The sequence below is a fragment of the Canis lupus genome, chromosome 26 (assembly GCF_011100685.1).
Source record: "Canis lupus familiaris isolate Mischka breed German Shepherd chromosome 26, alternate assembly UU_Cfam_GSD_1.0, whole genome shotgun sequence".
Lineage (NCBI taxonomy): Eukaryota > Metazoa > Chordata > Mammalia > Carnivora > Canidae > Canis > Canis lupus.
Genome location: NC_049247.1, coordinates 1,859,423 through 1,882,086, shown reverse-complemented (window position 1 = coordinate 1,882,086; position 22,664 = coordinate 1,859,423). Strand labels below are relative to the sequence as shown.

Below are 22,664 nucleotides of genomic sequence, written 5' to 3'. Positions count from 1 at the left end.
GAGTCCCAACAGAGGCTGCCGCCACTCTCCTCACCAGGGGCCCCGGGGTTTGGCCTGATCACAGGAATGGCGCAAGAGCGCCCCAAAACAGACCCAGTGCCAGAACAGATACGGGCCAGCTGGGGCGTCAGATCCCAGAGAGCAGGGCATTGCTGGGCTGTTCCCATCTGTCCCCACAGCACAGGGCCATGCTAGGCATGCAGCAGGCACAAAGCGATGCTGCGTGTGTGGGAGCCCCGAGGCCTCAGCGCACCAGCTGTGAAGGGCTGGCACTGGCACTCAATGCCCCTCCTCACCCTGGGGAGTGAGGGGGTGTGATCCCCGAGGCATGCTGGCCTGGACAGTGCCCTGTGGATGGAGGTGACCAGTCCCCCTTTCAGGCAGGAGCTTCTTGAGCAGGTGTGTGATTCACTGTTTCTGTTCCGTTTGATGGAACATTCCAGAGAGAGAGGCTGTGCCTTCCAGCATTCCTGAGTGAGGATAGCACAGCCAGTCCCCTACGCTGGGGTCATAGCACCCAGGCACCCTGCCTGTCCTCACCCATGCACCGCTGCGGTCAGCAGCATGGCACCCTGCCAGCATGCGCAAAATGAACTCGTGGAGTCTCCTGGTGCTCACATTTGGCCTCCACCACCCGGTCCTGGAGAGGCGGGTATCACCTGCCGTCGGACTCTGAGCGAGGCGGCACCACCGTGCTCCACCGCGCTGGCTCCCACGCGTCCCTCGCGCTGTGCGGGTGCTACAGTCTTGCGAAATTCCAATGCCTCAAGATATGTGTTTTCTGGGAAGGATGGCCACTCCCCCGACAGCGGCTCACAGCCGGACGGAGGCTGGCGGCGTGGGGACCTCCCTGCACATCTGGAGACCTTTGTCCACGTGCCATTTCTCCCTGGAACTGACTGGAAGGCTGCCCTCCTGTCAGATGTGACCCACTGTGCAGACCGCAGGTCCCTCAGTGGCTCCCAGTCAACCTGTTATGTCTCCCCCACCTCCGGGGCCAGGCCAGCCTCAGGCAGGAGGATGCAGAAGACGATGGGCACACATCTGCCCACGGCCCCTCTCTGCCTCGTTTCAGCGCTCCCAGCTCCTGTCAGACCCGGAGAAGAGATCAGGGCCCAGCAGCTGAGTCCCCCTGGGCACCCCCGTATCCCCCAGCGAGGGCCTCTGCCCTCTGCAGAGAATGTCCTTGTGAGGATGGACCCTCGGGGGATTGCGGGGCTTCAGCTTTCCTCCCACGGCTGGATGAGCGATGCCCACAAGACGAGGGTGACGCCAATTGCGTGGGCCCTCCAACGGGGGCCCCTCGTGGGGCCAGGTCACCGATCGTGGCATGGGCTGTATTTATCAGGACGGTGGCTCTTCAGATGGTAACTCATCCACCAGGGGCCCAGCTATCAGCTTGATACTGCCGTGCACCTGTTAGCTTTGCTTCCACTGAGCGCTGGCGCCCACCATCACGAACCAGATCCCGTTTTCCGGAGCGGTCTCCATGCCGAGCCACTCCCCCTGGACTCACATTCACACGATGCACAGAGGAGCTCACACAGCAGCAGCAAGATGCCACGGTGAGAAGGGCGTGCTTGCCACGTGTGGTTTGGCCGAGGGCAGGCAGGCGGCGGCACGGGTAGGGTGCTTCACCGTGACCGGACCACAGGTCCATGAGGTCTGTGCCCAGCACCTGCCTTCCCCGGCAGTCTGTGGCTCTGATGTGTGCCAGACAGGGATGCCACATGACCAGCCCCCTTACACCCTGGGCACCACATCTCTCATGGCTTCCCTGGACAGAAACTCTGTACACCTGGGGCTGCACTTTTCACTGCATGCAGGCACCCTGCTCTGCCCATAGCCTCTGTTGTGTCCCCACCACAGGTCACCACAGCAGCTCTAAGCAAGAATGACTCTAAGTCCTGGGAGTCACCAAATATGCTAGGGTCTTGCAGAGCATGCACCAGCCAGCCTTATATGGCCAGCCAACCCAAGAATGTTTGGTAAGACCTGAAGCTGCCCTGCCCTTCTTATCCAGTGGACAACACAGCCCAAACCGCACGTCCTGGAGGCGGGCTCCTTCGGCTGCCTGATCTAACCTAGGGTCACTCCCTACCTTGTCCCCATGTCCTCGCACATCTGCCTGACTCCCTTGCTCCCTGTGTGTGTCCAGCCACCGAGAGGATGCTCCATATGGGGCCTGGGTGCACCATGCCCCCGGGACGCCATGGGGGGACATGCGACCCGCCTCCCCTCCGCCCTGCTGTGGCATGCCAGCTAACAGCTAGCAGGACAGTAGACACACAAGGAGGCGTTCTTTATCGAGATACGAGCAGCTTCACTTTGTTGTAGTATTATAAAACATCAGAAAAACCCTCATCATATATTTTGACAACTGGGAGAAATCTGGAAATTCTCTCTTTTATGGAATTCCAAAAGGGGATTCTGACATTCATCTCCCTAAATTAAAAACACCTTTTAAACAAGTGGGCATTCTCATAACCGGGGTGCCCCTGTGGGCTGCCCTCCAGCGGGGAATGCTCCCTGATGCACCATGGCAGCCCTGTGCGCCTCGGTGGAGCCCTGCATGAGGCTCTCCTACAGACCTCTATAGTCTTTCTGCCAAAATAAAGACACACAAGTTTAAATGGCTCCCCACCCTGTGTCCTGAGTACAAGTGTGACATCACTACTGTGACCATCGCGGCCTTTGTGGGATCAGGAATTCACACACACCCCCCACCGCGGAGGCATGAAGGCCGGGAGGCAGCCACAGCCTCGCCGTGCACCTGTTGGACCTGGTGCCGGAGCGCCCCAGCTCGCTGCCAGTGGCTGTGTGACCCACACGAGGGCCTCGGTCTTCCCCTCTGTAGAGCGGGACCAGGGCAGCACCTGCCACACGCGGCCGTGCCAACAGCATGTATTGATACCCATCGAGGGCTTAGAACAGGGGCTGGCACCCCATGTGTGCTCAGAGGCTGCTGCTGGCCTGCCGTCACCTGGAGCCCCACGATGCTGGGTGTCCCACACGGGCGGGTCAGGTAGACGCACTGTGTGTGCTCATGTGCGGGGTCTCCGGCCACCACTTCTCCACCACGAGACACAGGGCAGGAGCAGGCACTCACCTTTGCCAATGGAGGGGGCAAGTCCGTTCATGAACTGGGAGAAAGGCTTGCCGGACGCCAGCACGTCCAAGGAGGCCCCTGCGCTGCCACCCAACAGATCGATCTTGCCGGCGTGCTGCCGGAGCTTCTCCAGGTCCTGGGACAGCAAGCTGAACTGCTCACTCTGCGTCCGGCATTTCTCTTCCAGCTCCCGTACCTTGCTCTGCATGGCAGAGGCACGGACACGTGGTCAGGGGTGTGCGGTGAGGGGATGTGCCTGCATGTGTGTGCACATGGCTATGTGCTGCACGTGCACATGCATGCATGGTGGGGAGCGGCCTGCTACCTGCACAGGACAGACATGGGAAACCACACGTGCCGAGAAACCCTACAAACACTCGAATCCCAGCCAACCATGGATCATCCCGGGCTGTGTGTGCAGCCTGGGCACTTGTGCTTGGCTCACCTCACCATAGCCATTGGAAATGTGGAGCGTGAGGCAGTGACACAGCCCAGACTTGGGGGCAGCTTGGTTGCCAATCTGCTGATGCATTTTTCTCATGGGGGTGCATGTCCCTAGACTGCAGAACCCCAAGGAACTCTGCTTTCACTATCAAAGGAATTTCTTTCTGCTGGTTGTGGTTAGCAACATAGCTGCCATCTGCAGGCATCCAGAGATGCCCTGGGAGCCCTGGGGAGGGGGGGGTTCTCCCTCGGACACATGTCAGGGGAGGGGCAGCCCGGGGCAGCTCCTTCCTGCCTCTGTTGGCCCCTGCCCTGCCGGCTCTCAGGCTGGGCAGCTTGACACCCACTCCCACTCCCCGGACGCCTGTGGACCACACTTCCTATCCTGGCGTCTGAGCAACCAGAGTATCCTACACCGTATGCAGCTGGGTGCACAGGCCAACGAGGGATGTGTGGGGGGCACTGTCTGGTGCTACCGCTGCCCATGTTACATGAGCTCCCTGGTCCCGTCTCCTCTGTCTCCACGACTGGAGGGGAAGCTCTGAGCCTTTGCTCTTTCTGCTTCTCTCCCCAATACATCCTCCGTGTTTTTCACAGAATCGGGCCCAGAGCAGGTGCTCAGTAAGCATTTGCTGAATCAGTGAGAAGAGGGAACTGCAGATCTGAGCACTGGCTTATCCCGCCGGCGTGGGGTCCTGTCTCACTTCCATTCCTTATTCTGTGATAAACGGAAAATCCCATCTACTATATTATTAATTCCACGTGGAATTAATTGCCTGGTTCCCCCACTAAAATGTCAGCTCCACAAGGGCAGGAATTTTTGTCTGCTTCTTTCCTGCTACATCCCCAGCACTGGGAATGAGCTTGGTACCAGGTCAGCGTGCAACAGATGTTGGGTTGCGTGCAGGAATGCAGGGATGGCCGGGACCAGCCTCACCCTGCATGCGGAGCCCCAGCAGGAGACACGCTTCTCCTTTCCTTCTCCTTATCCTCCTCCCCTTCTCTTCCTCCTCCTCCCCTCCTTCCTCTCCTCCTCCCTCTCACCTTCCTCCTCCTCCTTCTTCCCACCCTCTTCCCCCCTCCTCCCCATCCCCATCTCCCTGTCCTTCTCCCCATACTCCTCCTCCTCTTTCTCTCCCTCCTGTTCATCCTCCTTTCTTTCCATTCTCCTCTCCCTCCTCCTTCCTCCCCTTCTTCATCCTCCTCTTCCTCCTCCCCCCACTCTTCCTCCCCATCCCCCTCTCTTCCTCTACTTCCTCCTTTTCTTCAGCTTCCTCTCTTCCTTCCCCTCCCCCCCAGCATTAAGTTTTCCAGCTCCTTGGTATAGAATGAAGTGCTATTTATGTCTGAGATCAGGGATTTCTAAAAATAAACCTAACAAATCCCAAGCCTATAGTTAATTTCTTCAATTCATTAAAAAAAAAATCAGCAGGATTCTTCTTTTAAAAAGCTGAATGAGCTTGTCTGTGACAGCTGCCTCCACCGAGGCGGAGGAGTGAAGTCTGCACTTCTAGGCATGGGCAGGGACGCGGGACAGCATCAGGACGCCCACCAGGGAGATGCTGTCCCGGCAGCCGAGTGAAGAGAACATGGGAAGAACTGCAGCTCCTTATGGAACTCCTTGTGAGTCTTAAAGTACTTCAAGATGAAAAGTTGTTTTTTTTTTTAAGATGAAAAGTTTTAAAAAGTGAACAGATTTAACAAAAATATGAGCTTATGCTATAGGTGGCCTGCCTGTGTGGGGAAAGTCATGCAGCCAGGGCCTCACGGACCTCCGCTGGAAGCTGGCATCCTAGGCACAACTGGCACAGGTGGCCAGCCACTGGGGCCTCAGTCGTGGTGCTCTGGGAGAAGGTGGAGGGGACGACGTGCGCTCCTGGCCAGGCCCCACAGTACTCAGGCATGCCTGGGGTGGTGGGGCCCGATCACATGCAGGCACTTGCCTGCAGCACCTATCATATGAGCCTACAGACGCAGTGGCCTTGGCACCCATGCTGGCCAGCCTGGTGCCCGAGCTCCCTGAGAACTGTCCTCGGCGAGCCTCTCCAACCAGGGCATGTTTCTTTGTTCAGTGGTCCCCTTCACCAACGGGGACTGGGACATGCCTTTCCCCTGCACCTGGCATAGGACGTGGACCTCTCAGGAGTGGCTGGTGATGTGCTGGTGAGGGAGTCCAGGAAGTAGGTAGATGTGGAGCAGGCTTCAGACCATCAGTGTCTCTGGACATCCATGGAGGCCGGTGGAGACAGGGAGCACAGACAAGTCAGAGGATGTAGGGGCAATAGAGTGAATGGGACATGTATGCTTGGTCCAGGGGGCATCTTCTCAGCATTTGTCCAGAGCCACTGTGGACAAGACTTCTACTCTTCCAAAAGGAGCTGAGTCTTTATTTTAATGTAAAAATCCCTCAAACTTTAAATGCTGAAGTGTATCAGAGGCCCATACACAACAGCCCGGGCTGTCAAGGCCTGTCTGGAGGCAGTGCTACCACTTGGTGGCTCTGTGCCCAGCTGGCACCGGGTCGGGCTGGTCTGGATGGCTTCCAGCTGTGCCCATTGAGCCCTGGACATATAGGATGATCCCCCACAGGGTCTGGGGCTCAGGGACCTCAGGTGGATCATTTCTAGTCTTTCTGGGTGAAGAGCTCATATCCCTGGAGCTGGACTTACACTCCAGGGCAATCGCTGGCACCGCCAAGAATCCCATCCCAGGGGTGGGCAATGTAGACGTTAGGAACACAGGTGCCCCCAAGACCTCTGCCGCCTGTGTCTATTTGGTGCCTTTACCTCACTCATTAGTGTGGCCAATAGCAGGAGGAAAAACCCCACTCTGATGAAATTATCAGCTTTTACCTAAACACAAAGAGTGGGAGAACTGGGCATTTGTTGGTGACATGAAAGGTATTCAGGATGTCAGTTGGCTCAAACATCGCAGTGCCATCCCACCCATGAGTAGACAAGGTGCAGGACTAGAAGAGAAGCCCCAAGTGCTCCTGTGTCCAGACACCGATCTGGGTGATTTCTGAACAGAGGGTTTCTGGTGGCCGAGGCCGCCCGGGCCAGGCTCCGTTGGGCTGACGTGCTTCCCTCCAGTGCGCCTTCCACAGGAGCTGGTGACAGGATGTGGCCGAGCTACAGAATAAACACAGATGGCCTGTTTTCTGCTCACCTGTCAGAGCATTTGCTTACTCCGCATCCATACACATGGGGTGGTTTGGTTGAGCCTCGCTCTCACCGTAACCTGGAGTTGAGTTGGAGGGGGGTGGCCAGGCCTCTCCCACTCCAGCTGCTAACCAGAGAGAAGGAGGGGTCGTGCAGGCTACACCTAACTGACCTCTCCTCCCCCACTGCTTGGCTGTGCGGCAGCAGGAGGCCCAGCCTTGGAGTCTGCAGGCTTCAGGCGCCTGGTCTCAGTGGCCTGGGGAGCAAACGGTGGGGGAGCAAGAAGTTGATGAGAGCTAGGGACAAAAGGAAACCTCACAGGCTTTCGGCCTTGTGAAAGAGAGGCAGGCTCTCCTCCAGCAGTATGGTCTCCTGGTCTGGCTGCAGGGGTTGAGGCCGGGGTGGCTGATGTGAGCCCGGTAGCCGGGTGCTGGCCCTGGTGGTCCCCAAGTCACCAGCAGGGGGAATGGTGTCCAGCGACCCGCCGATCTTCCTGGCTGGCTTATTTGAACATCAGCATTTATTTCAGGATCTGGAGCACTGTCACCTCCCAGCTAGGTGGCCCCCCAGGGAGCTAGCCACCTGCAGTCATCGGTGGTGGGGGGCGTGCAGAGCAGCTGTGCTCTGACCGTGGCAGGAACAGATGGCACAGTCATCTGGCAAGTAAACCATCCCTGGAAGAAACACGGACACTTGCAAATTTGGTCATGGGTGTTTATAGAGACGAAGGAAAACACATCCTAGGAGTGACTGCCAGCAGTTCAGGCTCCGTCACCCAGTATTCCACATCTGACTTTCGGGCTTCGTAAAGGAGAGCCGCCGTGGTATGGAGTGCTATGCCCTGTTATCGGTGTCCAGCAGAGCAGGCTGAGACCGTGGAGCCGCTGTGAGTAATGAGTGCAGCAGGAAGAACCAGGGCCCGGGTAGGCTGGGCCACCCACGTAGGAGCGCCTGGGAGTAACATTCCATGCTGCGTCCTGATGTACAAGCAAGGACTGGGATTCTGCGTACCCTGGGCTGTCCACCAGCTGTGTGCTGGGCACTGTTGGGGCAGGGGGGATCTCTATGCACCATCACTGATGCTCAGGGAGCCCACAGGGTAAGGTGGGATGAACTCATGACAGAGTGCAGCCAAGATGCACATACCCAGGTAGGGGCCAGACAAACCCAGGCCTCTCTGACTCCAGGCTCTGAGCTGGCTCTAGATCCCGGGTCCCCTACTCACTAACTGGGGACCTGGAGGCAAGTCCTGCTGCCTCAGTGGGCCTCACTGTCTTCACCAAAGCACAAGGTGAAACATGTCTTCTAGAACCCAATGGGGAATTGCAAAGTCAGACCCTGGGGTGAGGTGGGGGACAGCATATGCGAGGGGCTCCACTAGCAGGAGTGACAGTCTTCCACTCTCTGTGGGCAAAGCTGCAGCACAGACACTGCTGGGGAGGGCGAGGGGTGCCATCCTAGTGACTCAGACACCCAAGTTCCTGCATGCCCCCCCTCCGATGACCGGACATCTGTTTTCAACAAACTGTGAGAGCACCTTTGAGCTCATGCAAGTGCATCAGGACTCCCTACATTTCGTCATTAACAGGGACACTCAGTGTCCTTTTCATGGTGACCCCCAGCTAAGGAATGCCCTCCACTGCCAGCTTAATACTCCTATCGGTGCTGGATCCTACCGGCAACTAGACAGCACCCAAGAAAATCCATGTAAATTCATACCAACAGGCTGAGCTCCAGGATCTTTATACATAATTGTCGTGAACTCCAGAATCTTTCCAGGACAATGTGGCCTTGAGAATGAAATGGAACAATACTGTAGCCAAGGGGAGAATCTGGAAAGTGTAGTTGACATTTTCATTCAATCACATGTATGGATCCAGCACCATTAAAGCATGAGTGTTTTAAATGTTTGCTTTGTTCATATGATTTAATGTTTATCCAACTGCCCAACTTAAACAACCATGAATTCTAAGCTTGTGAGTCTGGGTCGTCAGAGTTTCCCTGCTTCTGGACAGATGTGCCCTTGTCACATCAGTGTGACGTGTGCAGATAAGCACCTGCCATGGGTGGGACCTCAGAAATCCTGTATCGCCTTTGGAGCGCCAACAGCCAGGGGGCAGACAGCCTCTGGAACACAGAGCTGGAGTGGGGGTCAGTCCTAGGGCAGCCTAATGTTTGGAGGCATGCATGGCTTCCCTGTCCCCAATCACCTCATCTCCCAGCAAAGCCTCAGGGGGATGGGGAAGCTACGGCTATTCCCAAGGAGGAGGGGCAGAGACCCCCATGGCCCCCACAATTCCCCAAGGGTCTAAAGAGGCTTCTTAAGACACGTGGGATGTAAAACATTAATTATACATCTTTATGGGTCTACTTCTCAGGCTCTCAACTTGGCTGCTACTCAGCCACACTTCAGTATCAAAATCATGTTGTCCTGTAAGGATTCTAGAATTCAGATGGGTGGGGATGATGCCTTGGGCCAACCACATTGGGTTTCATCCCCTGGGCCCAGGGAGACCACACTTTCCAGCTCTTCCTGCAGTGAAGCGCTCAGCTCCGGCCAGGGCACAGGTGACACAGCAGAGCAGGATGGCGCTGCCCCTGCTGCAGTCACTGGGAAGCCCCGTGCACCAGACACCACGGTCACCAGACGCAGGGAGCCTGGATCCCATGTCATCCTGGAGGGCATTCTCGGAGGATGTCCCAGATCTGCAGCAGACATCACTAACGAGAAACGACCTTTCTATGTTCGGGGTGAGGTTGTGATCTGAGCCTCACCTTACGAACGGACCTGAGAAACAGGTTCATCTTCCTGATGGGACCAAGCACGTGTCCTCCTCCTTCATGCGCTCACTCACACCCATGCACACTTGTTTGCCACGTGGTGTCCTGTACCCTAACTCCAGCCCAGCAGGGCAACTCCCCTCTTAGGCCCAGCAACACGCAGCCGGTACGTCTAGGGACCCATGCAAATGCTTTCATTTTAGTTTCCTTTAAAATCAGAAACGAAAAAGATATAATAATAAAAAACCCAGCGTGAACTATATTCCTCTTTACATCCAGGCGGGTATATGTAAAATATAATTTTTAGTACTTTTATGGAGGAAGGGATGGGACTCAACGCAGGTCAGTCACAATGCAGTGTGGACACCAGGCCCACCTCAAGATGACCCTGTACCTGTCTAGGTCAGGGGTATGCTGCCTGCTCTTGCAAGTCTCGCCAAATGAGACCCAGGGATGAAAGGAGCCTGCGAGGGTTCCTTCCTGGCTGTGACGAGCGTCCTGGAGTGGACGGCCAGCAAGCTGGGGGCAATGGGACAAGGTGCCGGGAATGTGCCTGAAGAACAAGCCACAAAGCAGCCAAAACACACGCAAAGCACACGGCACTGACAGTGGGTTGAGCAAGCATGTCACGGGGCTCTCCCCCGCAACCAACCCCAGAGCTGGCCACCTCTTGACCCCACATGCAGGCATTGCTGCCCTGCATCTTTCCTCAGCGGCCTCAGACAGCACTACCCCGTGGCCCTCCTGCCCTTGGGGCCTGGCTCTACTCTAGTGAGCTGTGTATCCCCAGGCAAGTGACTCAAGTCTCTGTGCTTGACTTCCAATCCATGAAGAGGATGATGATGGTAGCAACCTCCTGGGATGGTTCTATGGATTAAATCCGACACACGTGTCCAGTGCCTGGTGGACAGCGACCACGAGGTGTGAGCCATCAAGTGGGAGTGCTGCACTTCTGAGTCTTGCCACCATGTGAACTCATTCACAATTCAACTCTTGCTGTGGTTTTGTCAGCAGGAGAGCTGACCCCACCTCCTGGGGGGACAGAATGCTGAAGTCAAGGAAAGCTGGCTACAAAGCAGCAGCTGAAGGTTTGGCCTCTGGCACCAAACTCCTGGGGTTTGAGTACAGACTTTGACTTTTACCAGCTTGCTTTGGGAGAGTCAGTTAACCCGTGCTTCAGTTTCCTCTGGGCCACTGTGAAGATTAAATGACATATGTGCACTGTGTCCTAAACATCCCTAGATGCACCCTTAGGACAGCGGCTGGCACAAAGTGGGTGTTCAAGGAACCCTACTGTTACTGTCATTGGATTGTCATTACTATTATTAATTTAAAAATGTTCTCTTGCTTCTTGGTCTTGAAATTGCTCCCTTGTAAAGTGCCAGGGAAGCAGTTTACCTGAAAGTACCTGCTCTTCGGTTTACTGACCAGAGAGTACTCTGTCTTGATTCTGGAAAAGCTCTGTTCATCTTCAGCTCATTCCTGATGCCCCAAAGCTAGCCCAGATCATTCCATGGGTGCTAATCTTCTGCATGTGTCCTGACCTGGAATGGAGACCACTCCCCTCCTCTTATCCCTCAAACATCCTGGCCATTCACTCCCCAGAAATCAGGGCCTAGGGACCCCCACAGAACAGGCTCTGTGTGTAAGGCTATTTGGAGAGGGTTTGGTGTCACATGATTGCTGAGGCATCCCATGCTAGTCTTGATGGGCAGGTGGAGGCTCTTCCACTCAGGAAAGCACCTGACTAAGGGGAGTCACCAGTGTGCCATGTGCACACCAGGGTGCACAGCACCCTCCAGAACACAAACACATTCCCAAAAGTGCATGGCAGCTGCTGATGCTCCTCGCTGGCACTTCCAATGCAAGTGAGGGTGGAAAGGGGAGGCTCAGCTCACTAGGATGCTGAGCCATGGGTTGGCCATGACTCCAGGGGGCTGGCTTGTCCATATGCCCTCCTTCCCCAGACTAGCCTCACGGATACTGAACAATGCTTCCCAGACAGCAGCTGCATCACAACTGCCCCCCAGGTTTGGGTGGCTGGGTCTTCTCTGGCTTCTGGGTCCCTCCCCCAGACCTTCCCACTCCACAGGTTGGGCAGGACCCAAGGACCTGCATGTCTAGCAAGCTCCTGGGTGATACTGACACTACTGATCTGGGAACTCCACTTTGAGAACCACTCATCCCCAAAGTGGGAAAATCATCCCTTCTGTGAATACTCTATCAAACTCAGAGTTTTGGAAAACACTCAAAACCCTGCTCAGAGGTACAATGCTGTTCCTCTTGCCCCACGGGGTTAGTGAGAAGGGCAGTGGCCTGTCAACAGGGAGGAAGGCCGCCGCCCTCCCCTGCGGGAGGGGCCCCAGCAGCACACACAGCAGACACAAACACAAAGCTGGAACATTCGGGGCCAGGGTCAAATCCCGATGACCGATAGACTGGCTGTATCCTGGTCTCCAGGCCCGTGGGCACATGGCTGGCATGAGGACAGAATCAGTCCCACCAATTCTCACATCGCCCCCCGCCCCCAGCGGTCATCAGGGTTCGGGGCGGTCCACCCACCCAACCCTTAGGGCCATGGCAGGAAACAGGAGACCGGGTTCGCTGGACCTGCTCAACACTTGCGAGAACAGAGCTTGTGTGCTGGCGCCAGAGAGCAGCACCTCCTGCCAGGGAGCTCCTGCATGCTCCCGGGAGCCCCCACCCCCAGTATGTCAAGGAAGCACCTCGGGCTGCCGGCTTCGGGACAAGAGGTGGGTTGAGCGGGCCCAGGGACCCTGGGTGGTCCCTTGTGGCTGCCCCATGCACAAGGGAAGGCACCGCCCGGCACACTGGTGTGGGGAGGCGTGAGCCCGAAGTACCTGCATGCCGTCCAAGGTGTTCTGGGTGAAGCGCAAAGCAAGACACAACCACAGGAAGATGTAAATAAGAGAAGACACAGGATTCTCAGCACGTCAGCACTGCCTTCTCCGCTTGTTCAACCCAAAGCACATCTCGATGCAACCACCTGCCAATGCATGCACCAACACCCCCAGCATTGGGGTCATGGGACCCCAGCGGTGGCTCGGGAGGTGGATTAGAACAAGACACATCACAGCAACAGGCTTCAGGTGATGGAGAAAGGAAATGCGCTTGCAGCCAGCAGATGTCCGAATGGGGGTGAGGGCAGTTCAGGCGGGGCGGGGGGTTATTTTTCAGGGAGAAGCATGGACTTCTGGGGCTCTGTTGCCATTCCCTCAGGTGGTAGATGTCCCCCCTGCCATTCATCACACTCACCCCTCCAGATATTCATTAGCTAATGGATGCTCTCAAAAAATCAATTCTAATATATATGATGATAATGGTGGAACCTTTCCCTGCGGGAGGAATAGATGTTAAAAGGCAACATAAGAGAATTAAGAGAGGCACACACTCTGTTTCCATGGCTGCTATGCCCCTAGGGACAAAGGACGGGGCCATGAAGGGGCAACTACACCCCATATCTGTGGATGGCAGGCCTGAGTGGAGGCCATGCAGGGCCGCCCCCACCTGTGTCTGTAAGGAAGGGGTGGTAACTGCCTGGTGTCTGTCTGTGGATGGGGAGAAGCCCTGGGTGCTCATTATGGCCGTTTATTATGCGCGAACCGTGCAGGTGGCCAGGGCCTGGGGGTGAGCCTGTGAGCTCCATGAAGACCTGCTAGTCCGTCCACTCACGAGGAGGCATGAGGCTGCGAGTGCAGGGACAGAGGTGTGGTCATGCCTCCAAGGACCCTAAGCTGGTGAGACTGGTGCTGCTTCCCTGAGGAGCCCCTTCCTCAGTCACCAGGGGTAGACCGGGCCCCCCTCACCACCCCGAGTGGCTGTGCTCACTGGGGGCGGTGCTGTGGCAGTGCCTAGAACAGCAGTCACCACTCCAGTTCCCTATGTCAGCCCCCCTCTAATTCTGCAAACGACTCCCCAGATGCCACCTGCCAAATGTTTCCCCAACATCAGTGCTGTCTCTGAAAATGCACCCTGCAGGGTTCCTCTGCTTGCGGGGTGCCCACAGGAACGCCCCCCCACACACATACACCCACGCTTTCTCCTCATTCCTATGCAAGGCAGTGGCCTCATCCTCCTTGCTTGCAATCCAAGAGGAGCCCTCAGTGTAGAGCGGGTCCCATGTGAGGCCCCGGGCCTCAGGGCGGACTGTGTAGCCTGGGGACATGCCTTGGCCTCTGTGCGGTTGCATGGGCGAGTAGTGTTCGTGGCCAGTGCCCATTGGGCGCTCACGAGTGTTGCCCACTCGCATGAGGCACGAAGGCAGCGCTGACCTCACTGCCCCAACAGCCAGTGGGTGGAGCTCCAGCACTTACCTCTAGCAGCTGGACAGCGCCTTCATGTTCCTTCTTAGCTTCAACCTGAGCCTTTTTTATGATAAAAAGAGAGAAGAGTAAACATTTGAAGCAAGGGATGGAGAAAAGAATCAGATCAAGTCGGGGCATGGGTCTCTGATGTTTACCCCCCCTAGGAAGCACCCCATTCTGAGGATCTAGATCAGTTCTCATTTCTCTCCCCTTTGGGCAAACAAGAGATGAATACTGGCCGGCTGGGACACTCTGTAAAATGGGAAATCATGCCCTGACTTGGCAGCAATGGGATAGACAGGGGTGGGAATGCGACCAGAGCATGATGCAGAGACCCTGATCCTCGGGAGAGAGGCAGTCACACGCACAAGGAGGCTTGGAGAAGAGCTTGACAAAGCTCCCGGAAACCTGAGGCGGTGGAGGGATCACTGATCCTCTCCCCAGCTACCCTTAGCTGCTTGGGAAACAAGACGCCGCCATGCACTCAACCACCAAGTAGCTGAAGGTCAGCTGCGATCGCCCAGGGCCCCAAGGAGAGCCCAAGATGGGAGCCCCAAGCATCTGACAGGTGCTCAGCTGCTCAGCCTGTGGCAGGGGTGGGGGGTGAGAGGGGCAACCCTCTTCAAATTACTTGAAGCAAAGCCACCTGCTCTATAGAATAAGAAATATTCCAAGTTTCATCAAACCAGCCTCTCAGGATGGCTGTTGTTCGAGCACATGGTGAGTTCACACAAAACGGAAATGCAACATTATCATCCCTTGGTCTCCCCAACCCGAGGGCTGGCACTGTGACCTGGCCCACCTGGCCTCTGTGGCCTCCTCTCCTGGGAAGAGCCCCAAGGGCTCTGGAGACCTAGCCTCATCCTGATGCATGAGACCAGCTCCAAACTCTCAGTGGTTGGTTTACAGGTGGGCTTGAAGCCTGGCTACAGCTTTGCCAGGAGTACTAGGGGAGAGGGGACAGACAATCCCTGCCTTTGGGACCCAAGCCTGAGTGGAGGACAGTTTGGAGTGCCGCAGCCGTCCTGCCACCATGAGGGATGAGGCTGGAGTCGCCTCCACCTGACCGTCAAAAGTGCAGCCAATACACCAGGGAGCAAAGGCAGGAGCGTGCTGGATCTAGCCACACCTGAAGCCCATTTCAGCTGTGTGCACAAAATTCCCTCTTTCTATTTTCTGTCCCTTGAAACCAAGAGTCCTACTGAACACAAGCATCAGCTCTTGGAGAACACACCATTTCCTGTTTTAAAGCTGGAGGCACTGAAGTTCCGTGAGAGCCTGAGGCTGAGTCCCAAGCCGAGAAGGAAAGCTTGCCCTGTGTGGCCATGTGGACAGACACCCCCTTGCACTGGTTTCAGTGGCTTCACAGATGTTCCCAGAGACCCTGAGAAGCAGGTTTTGGAGAGGTTTATCTCCTGACTGCAGGGCACCTGCCTCTTGGAATTTCAAGCACTCATGAAGAATCCATGTGTTGGGCTGAGATCTACATCTAGAATTCTCGGTTCTGGAGGAGCACGGTCTCTCAGCGCCAAGAGAACAGGTAGGGATGGGCTGCCCAACACTGCAGCCCCTCGGGAGGAGGCGGGAGCTCTGCTCACCCGGCTTGGCCCACGCATGGGGAGCCTGGGGTCCCTGCAGAGTTCATCCCCACACGTCCTGCGGGCGCATCTCTCCGAGGGGCTCCAGAGCTTCCAGAGGGAAGCAGACAGAATGCCAGATTCATTACACCACTCTTGAATTCAGTGGAATCTTTAAGTGCTTAAAATCGTTCCTTTCAAAGCAGAAATGAGACCGACAATAAATAACAGAACCAGGGGAAGAAAAGACAGCCATCCAGAGGACGTACGGGGATTATATAAATAACACCACCATTGAGCCACTTGAGTCAAAGATAGTTTCCAACTGGCAGGATGAAAAACAACAACAAAAAAAACCCAAAGCGAGCCATGAAAACTCGGCCAAGTTTGTGGTAATAACTCGGTTTCTGGCTTCAGGAGAAAAGCAGGAGCTGGTTTTCACAGGCTACTTGCAAGCTGGGCCATTTGGGCAATCAGAATAGATTGTTAAAATTAACAGAATTGTCAGCGCTGAATTCTTGCAACGTCTAAGCAACAGCTTACGTGAAGCTCATTTGGGGGCCGTGGCCAACTTGCGGGGGAAGCTGTGACCTTCATGCAGGCACGATTTCCCACACAGAGCACACGGTGATGCTTGAGAGGGCCCATGGCTGTCAGGGGCACAGAGTCCCACCGTCAGGGGAGGGGGCTGTCATCTGGGAGATGGAGCATCCAGGGCGGTCGGTCACCAGGGCTGCTCACGTGGCAGTTTCCAGCAGGGCACAGGGGTGCAGACATGCTGGCAGACTTGGTGCCAAGGTCCGGAAATCTGGCTGCGACGGGCCCTGCACCTAGTGCTCAGTGTCTTTGGCGACTGGTTGGAGCTTGTGGGTGCTGGTGAAGATGCAGCAGGGCAAAAGCATTGTGGGGGCTGCAAGGAGCCTCATGTCAGAGCTGAGGGAGCCACCGACTGGACACCCGGTACCCCAGGCATGCGTGGTAGAAGCACACGGAACTAGGGCAGATTCTCCACTGAATGAACACGAGGTCAGTCCGCAATCTCCTACTATCTGCACACAACATCCACAAGAAGGATTTGAAATGGAGGCAGAGCAGCGATCATGATGTGCATGGTGGCTCGGGCTCCGTGGCAGCCCTAACCCTGAAAGCAGTCACTTCACCCATGGGAGGAACTCTGAGCCACAGTAAAATCAGTCAGGACTGCAGACAAATTTTAAATTTGGAAACACCCTTAGCTTATCACAGCTACTGTCACCAGGCAAGGATGCAGCTGGCACATGGAGCTGGAAGTCTGGAGCTGCGGAGCAGCCAGGCTCTGGCCACTGGTCGTTCAGAGAGGAGGCACCAGGGTGTGGGAGCCTGACCTGCAGGGGACTGGCGCCCACAGGCCGTGGGGAGGGCGGAGCTGTGTCTTAGTGACTCCTGCGACAGCCGTTCACGGAATACTGCCTAGAATTCATCACCGGTTGAGACCACCACCAAGTCTATTGATGGCTGCTTGCCACACCCCTTTCCTTGTCCCAGGCTCTCGATGCCTCTTCGTTAGTGTTTGCCAAGCACCTGCTGAGTAGGGGGCCGTGTCTCCGAGTGTAGACACTGTTCTCTGGGGACAGATTGCAGGCAAATCGATGAGCAAACAGCACCATCCGCAGGGTGGTGTGCTAGAGGATGCGGAGCAGGGAGTGGAGCCCCTCCCAGGAAGGGTGGCACACCAGGGACCTTAGTGACAAAGTAGGCCAGCCCTGCCATTATTGGGGGACCAGGCATCCTGGGCAAAGATCCAAGAGCGGGAAGATTTGGTGTGGTCCAGGCACGGAGGCCAGGGTGGCAGGAGAGGGAGAGGCAGGGAGGCTGGAGCTGAGAGTCCGTGAGCAAGCATCCCGGGCACCAGGCCCTGGGCTTTCCACACATAGAACAAACGTTCACAGGGTCGCTGCCTGATTGTTACTGTCCAGGGCCTCACTCGGCACCATGCCACCAGCCCCCAGAATGTGACCAACACAAAGTGCTCCATAACTGTTGACTTGTTTGTTGAATGAATGAAGACAAGGATTCTGGACAGAGCTCTTGGTTCCCTGATTTTCACGAGGTAGGTCCCATGGGACCACCGATGGCCCTGGTGGCCCACAGATAGCCCTGCGCCCTGCTTGGCTGTCTTCTGTATCTTTATTTTTTAAAGATTTAACCCATTTATTAATGAGAGAGAGAGAGAGAGGCAGAAACACAGAAGGAGAAGCAGGCTCCATGCAGGAAGCCTGATGCGGGGACTCAACCCTGGGACTCCAGGATCACGCCCTGAGCCAAAGGCAGATGCTCAACCACTGAGCCACCCAGGTGTCCCTTCTGTATCTTTAGATGCTGCAACCACCCAGCTACCAGAGCTACCGGCTAGCTGGACAGCCTCATTTTACCCTGATTTCCGTTAGAACAGCCTTGGGAATTTTGATCTTTCTTTCCTTAATTCAACAAATGTTTCCATTTGCTTCTCTCAAGCACCATATTGGGCAGAGGAGTGATGTTCTGGGGAGAGAGAGGCACCCCAGGGAAAACTTGGGGCCCGGGACCCTGGCAGCGGATGCCCTCACTTCCTCAGGGCAGCCCAACAGGAGGCTGAAGCATGGAAGCACCTGCAAGCACTGCCTGTCATTTAGAGGGAAAGTATACCCCTCCTTCCCTAACACCTGCTGTACATCAAGACAGGGACACTGCAGGCTCCAGGACACAGACAATCCAACGAAGTACAGACAGGTATAAAGGGAGCTCCCAGGAGGTGGGTCCCAAGAACTCCAGGGACAGGTGATGCACGGATGTGGCTGAGGACACCCTTCAACTTGGAGCTGGTATCGAGATGTCAAGTGGAAGGCTGGATGAAAGAAGTGGGTTCACAATCCAGCATGGAGAGCTAGAGGTGTGGCAGGTATCCAGATGGTATTTAGACCCACAGGGCCAGATGAGGTCGCCACGGGAGCCAGTGTCGACGGAGAGATGTGGCTCATGGACCGAGTCCTGGGGAACACCTGTGATGCTTATGCGGAATCTGCGTGGAAGGAAAGGTACTGGAAAGGGTGGCGTCCTGGAGCTCTACCACCCAAACTGTGTGAGTTAGAGAGGATGAGGACAGGGACCAGCCCTTGGCATGATGTCCACACCTGGGTGGTAATAAGAGCCACTACATGGGCAAGAAGAGGACAGGGGTCCCACTGGAGTGCAAGCAAGGAGCCTGAGAGCTGTAGCCAGAGAGAACATGTAGCTCTCAGAGATAAGCCCTCTGCTGTGCCGTGAGACTCCACTTTGGACCTCAGAGAGTTCTGGAACTTTTATTGTGGTAGGGGGGCGAGGGCCAGATTCTGGTCAGCCCCGAGCCTTAATACTGGAGCATCCTGGCCTCACAGGTTCAGTGCAAATTCACTTTGTGCTGCTCGCCAGCCGAGTGGCATTTGGCAAGTTACTTAATGACTCCGGGGTTTAGCGTCCTTGATTCGGAAATGGATGATGACAGTACCTACTCTAGGCTCATAACAGGCTTGAAGTGAGAAGGTTCCATTAAAAATCGTCCCCAGAGCCCAGTAAGTACCTGGCTTCTTTTAGGATAAAGATGCCATTTGTTTCCTCAGCCCTTCCTGGCACGCATTACCCAGCGAGCTCCCAGCCCTAATGCCCCCCACCCCATACTGCCCCAGCCCGTCCACAGGTCTGTGCTGCTCTGCAGTGTTTATGTGGAAAGAAAATGCCCCTGTCCACTGTCTTTTCTCCAAAAAGTGAAAACATGGGACAGTAGGTCTCCTGAGAGCCAACTGATGTCCCTCCACTTGTGGCTTGGAGGCTTCCCTCCCTCCCATGCACCTATGTGGAAGTCAGCCAATCCAGGACCATGCCAGCTGCAGCGATGTTCCCATCCTCCAGGTCCACACTGATGCTCGATGCTCAAGGGCTGGGAGGCCCAGGGTCAGCCTGGACTTCCCCTCCCGGCATGCCCCACCCCTGCTCCTTCCACCACAGCCCCCGAGCAGACAGCTCAGCCTCCTGATCTGTCCTGGGATGCATCTACTTACTTCTCCCCACTGCAGCCGTTGCCCTAGGCCAAGACCCCAGGCCTCCCTGCCCCTCTGCAGATCAATCCCCAGCATGATGCTCGAAGAATGAGCATCACACCTTGTTAAACCCGTTTCAGCCTCCCAGTGGCTTCCTGTTCCCTGGGAACGAGATCACGCTCCTTCCCACAGCCTGCAGAGGGCTGGGCGCCATCTCCCTGGGACGCATCTCCTGCCTGCCAGCACAGTCTGCATCCCTCTAAGGGCCTCCTTCCCAGGGTGCCAGGGACCAGAGCACTTGCATTACCCATGCCTGCCACTCCCTTAAGCTTGCCGGGTCTGGATTCCTGCCCTCATGAACCTATCACTTCATTCTGTCCCACCCCCTCATGGCACCTGCATGATCTGAACTCAGTTCACCCTCCCTCTGTGAGGGTAGGGGGGAGCTTACTCTCCACGTGGGCACAGGCCATCTCCCCGCCACTGGGCCCCCCTTCTGGAACAATCCTGAGTGGCTGACACACAGGTAGCACACAGCCAACATTTGTTGAATGAATGAATGAATGAATGAATGAATGATCAAATCAGCAAGTGTAGCATGCTGGCCCTCCATGGTGAAAATCAAATGGAAATATGAGCTCTAAAGAATCGCCAGTCTCATTCTGTCAAAGTTCAATATTCCTCTTCGAGTACTTTGTTAAAAAATCAGAGCTCTAAGCAGTTACAACATTGGCACACTGGTTTTGCACTAGTTTCTCTCCCTCTGCTCCTGCCTCTGATTAAGCATCAGTTTGTCCAAAATAGAGACCATGAATGAATGCAGGGAAGGGAGAGAGAAATTGGATGAAGCACAGAAAAGGCTGAATGACAGAATTGGCTCTGGTGCACCTTCCTGGCATCAGATGCTTTGTAAATAAAACTCCAGGCTCCTGGAGAATGCTCTGCTGAGAAACATCGACCTGCCACCCCTTCCGCACGGAATTCGTATTTCGCCAGGCTTCCTCTCTGCCTGGGAGGTGCAGGGCCAAGAAGGCGGGCTCCGGGGCTGCAGGGAGCGGGCGCAGGTGTCCAGCGGCCGTGTCCGGGCACCGGAAGCCCCTTCCACACGGTGGCTGAGACACGAGCAGTGTCTCTGTCTGGACTCCAGCAAGCAATATCCTTTCTGGATAACATCCAATGAAACATCGCTTCTCGCTGTGCCAGTCAGCGCATCCTGGCAGGTAACAAGGCCGGACAGTCCCCATCAGCACGGGCTTAATGACATCTATCCTTGACGCATGGTCTCAATAAACCAGTAGAGAAGCAGACCAGGAAATTCTCCACCGGGTGCAAAGCTGTTCCCAAACTCCACAGGGGAAGGGGCCGTGCCAGCAGACACCCATCCCCAGCCAGGTGGGCACATGGCCCCAGCTCTTTGTTTCAGGATGAGAGGCCTGGAGAAGAGGTGGGCTCAGGATGAGAGGGCCACCCAGATGCGGGAGGAGCTGCCTGCGCTGCCAGTCAGCCAGCCTATCTCAGGAGTGCCCCCCTCAGGCTGCCATGCACCTGTCACCCAGACCAGGAAGGCTCTGGCTGGAGGCGCCGGCTGCCTTCTGGGGAGGAGTGGCCCCCAGGTAGGACTCAGGAAGGAAATGAGAACCACATCTGGACCCAAATCCCAGGTGAAGAGAGACAGGAGAGGACCAGGGCTGTTGACAAATTGCGGCTGGGGGCAATGTTCTCAGACCCCAGCACCACCACCACCATGGGTGCCACGGGGATATGTCCCCTGAGCTGCTCAGTCCTTGTTTCTAAATCTCTGCTTCTCTTTCCTCTTTCTTCTCTTTCCCTGGCTTCCCTCGCCCACGACATCATGCTGCAAATATTGCCCTGAGAGGTGCTTTGCTCACGTAACACTACATCATGAAAATCTCCCCAGTACAGCAGACATAAACCAAAATTATTCCTTTTGATGATGCTGTCCTGGTCTCATACAGATGCACCCCAATTTATACCCCCACCTTGGGTGGGCATCCAACTTAACCCCAATCCCCGCCCCCAACCCACACACCAGCACTGAATAAACAACCCCCCAAAACCCCTAAAGAACAAAGAAAACAAAACTCAAGTCATTTTGAACCGGCTCCTGAGGTTCTTGCAGGGCAATTTTTCCAGAATGGAAGGTTGCAAATCAAGATACATGCGCGTTTAAATTTTCATCAATGCTGGCAGGTTGCTTGCCTCCAAGGCTGAAGTGGCTGACACCCCGCCGTGGCCACAGGAGTGTGCTCTCCCTACAAGCCCACCAGCACCGTGTGCTGGAGCCTCCAAGTGTTTGCCATTGAGCCCAGGGACGTGGGTTATTCAGGGGAGCTGGGTGCGCAGCCCCCACCACCTCCTCCCTCCACACCCCTACCCCCCGCGTGCCCACCGCTCACCTTCTGCAGAAGCTCGATCTCCTGCTGTTTGGCGTGGAGGACAGCCAGGGCTTGCTCATGCTCCAGTTCCAGCTGCTGCCGCCGCTCTGCAGCCTCTCGCATATGCTGGGAGGACAGGGCGAGGTCAGGGGAGACCCAGGAGTCCTGTGGGGGGGCCCTGCAGGATGCTCTGGCTCTCATCACCCTCTCTCCCCTGCCTCCCAGAGTCCTGATGCCAACAAGCCTTCCACCTCTGGTATCTCAAACACCCTGAGCATTTGAGCAGAACCAGAGGCCCTTGTGCAAGGAGAACTCTCTCTCCCGTCAGTTCCCCCAGCCTTGAGCAAGTGACAGTCACAGGTTATGGATCCTTACCTCCGTAGTGGGTATTGTTCCAAGCCTTTTAGGGTGATTTAAGTTCTGCAATCCTCCCATTCACCCAGGAGGCAGGCACTATAATAGGGAAACTGAGGCACAGGGAGGTTCTCCTGGCTCATCACTCAGCTGGCAAGTGGCTGACCCAGATTCGAGTCAGGCTCGATGAAGCCTCTGAATCTCAGGCTTTGGTGCTGTCTGCTGGCACTCTGCTCCAACCACACTGGCCTCTTTCCAGCAGCTGGCCTTTGTAAGGATTCCCGGCAGGTGCTTGTGGGTATGGCACAGATACCACAGTGACAGTGGAGACGCACCTCTGGCATTTTGGGGCAGTACAGGGCAGAGCCACACCTCCCTGGGTTCAAATCCCAATGCTGACCTTGGACCAGTTGGTGAGTTAACCTCTCCATGCTTCACTTTCTCCCCCTGGATGAATTATTTATTGGTATTATTAGCCACGCTCCC

General features: G+C 55.8%; 1 protein-coding gene across 11 annotated transcripts in view; it reads right to left on the bottom strand.

The window, feature by feature from the left end:
- RIMBP2 (RIMS binding protein 2) overlaps positions 1-22,664 on the bottom strand; it is a 226,623-nt gene that overhangs the window by 50,602 nt on the left and 153,357 nt on the right. For 7 of the 11 annotated variants that reach the window (XM_038574720.1, XM_038574722.1, XM_038574721.1 and 4 more), the window contains 4 exons: positions 21,846-21,950; positions 13,830-13,880; positions 12,357-12,377; positions 3,110-3,311 (listed from right to left, as the gene is read on the bottom strand). In XM_038574720.1, coding sequence (XP_038430648.1) covers positions 3,110-3,311; positions 12,357-12,377; positions 13,830-13,880; positions 21,846-21,947 — 376 coding nt within the window. In that variant the 5' untranslated portion in view covers positions 21,948-21,950. The remainder of the gene's footprint in view (positions 1-3,109; positions 3,312-12,356; positions 12,378-13,829; positions 13,881-21,845; positions 21,951-22,664) is intronic. The other 4 variants (XM_038574719.1, XM_038574726.1, XM_038574724.1 and 1 more) reach the window with 1 other exon arrangement.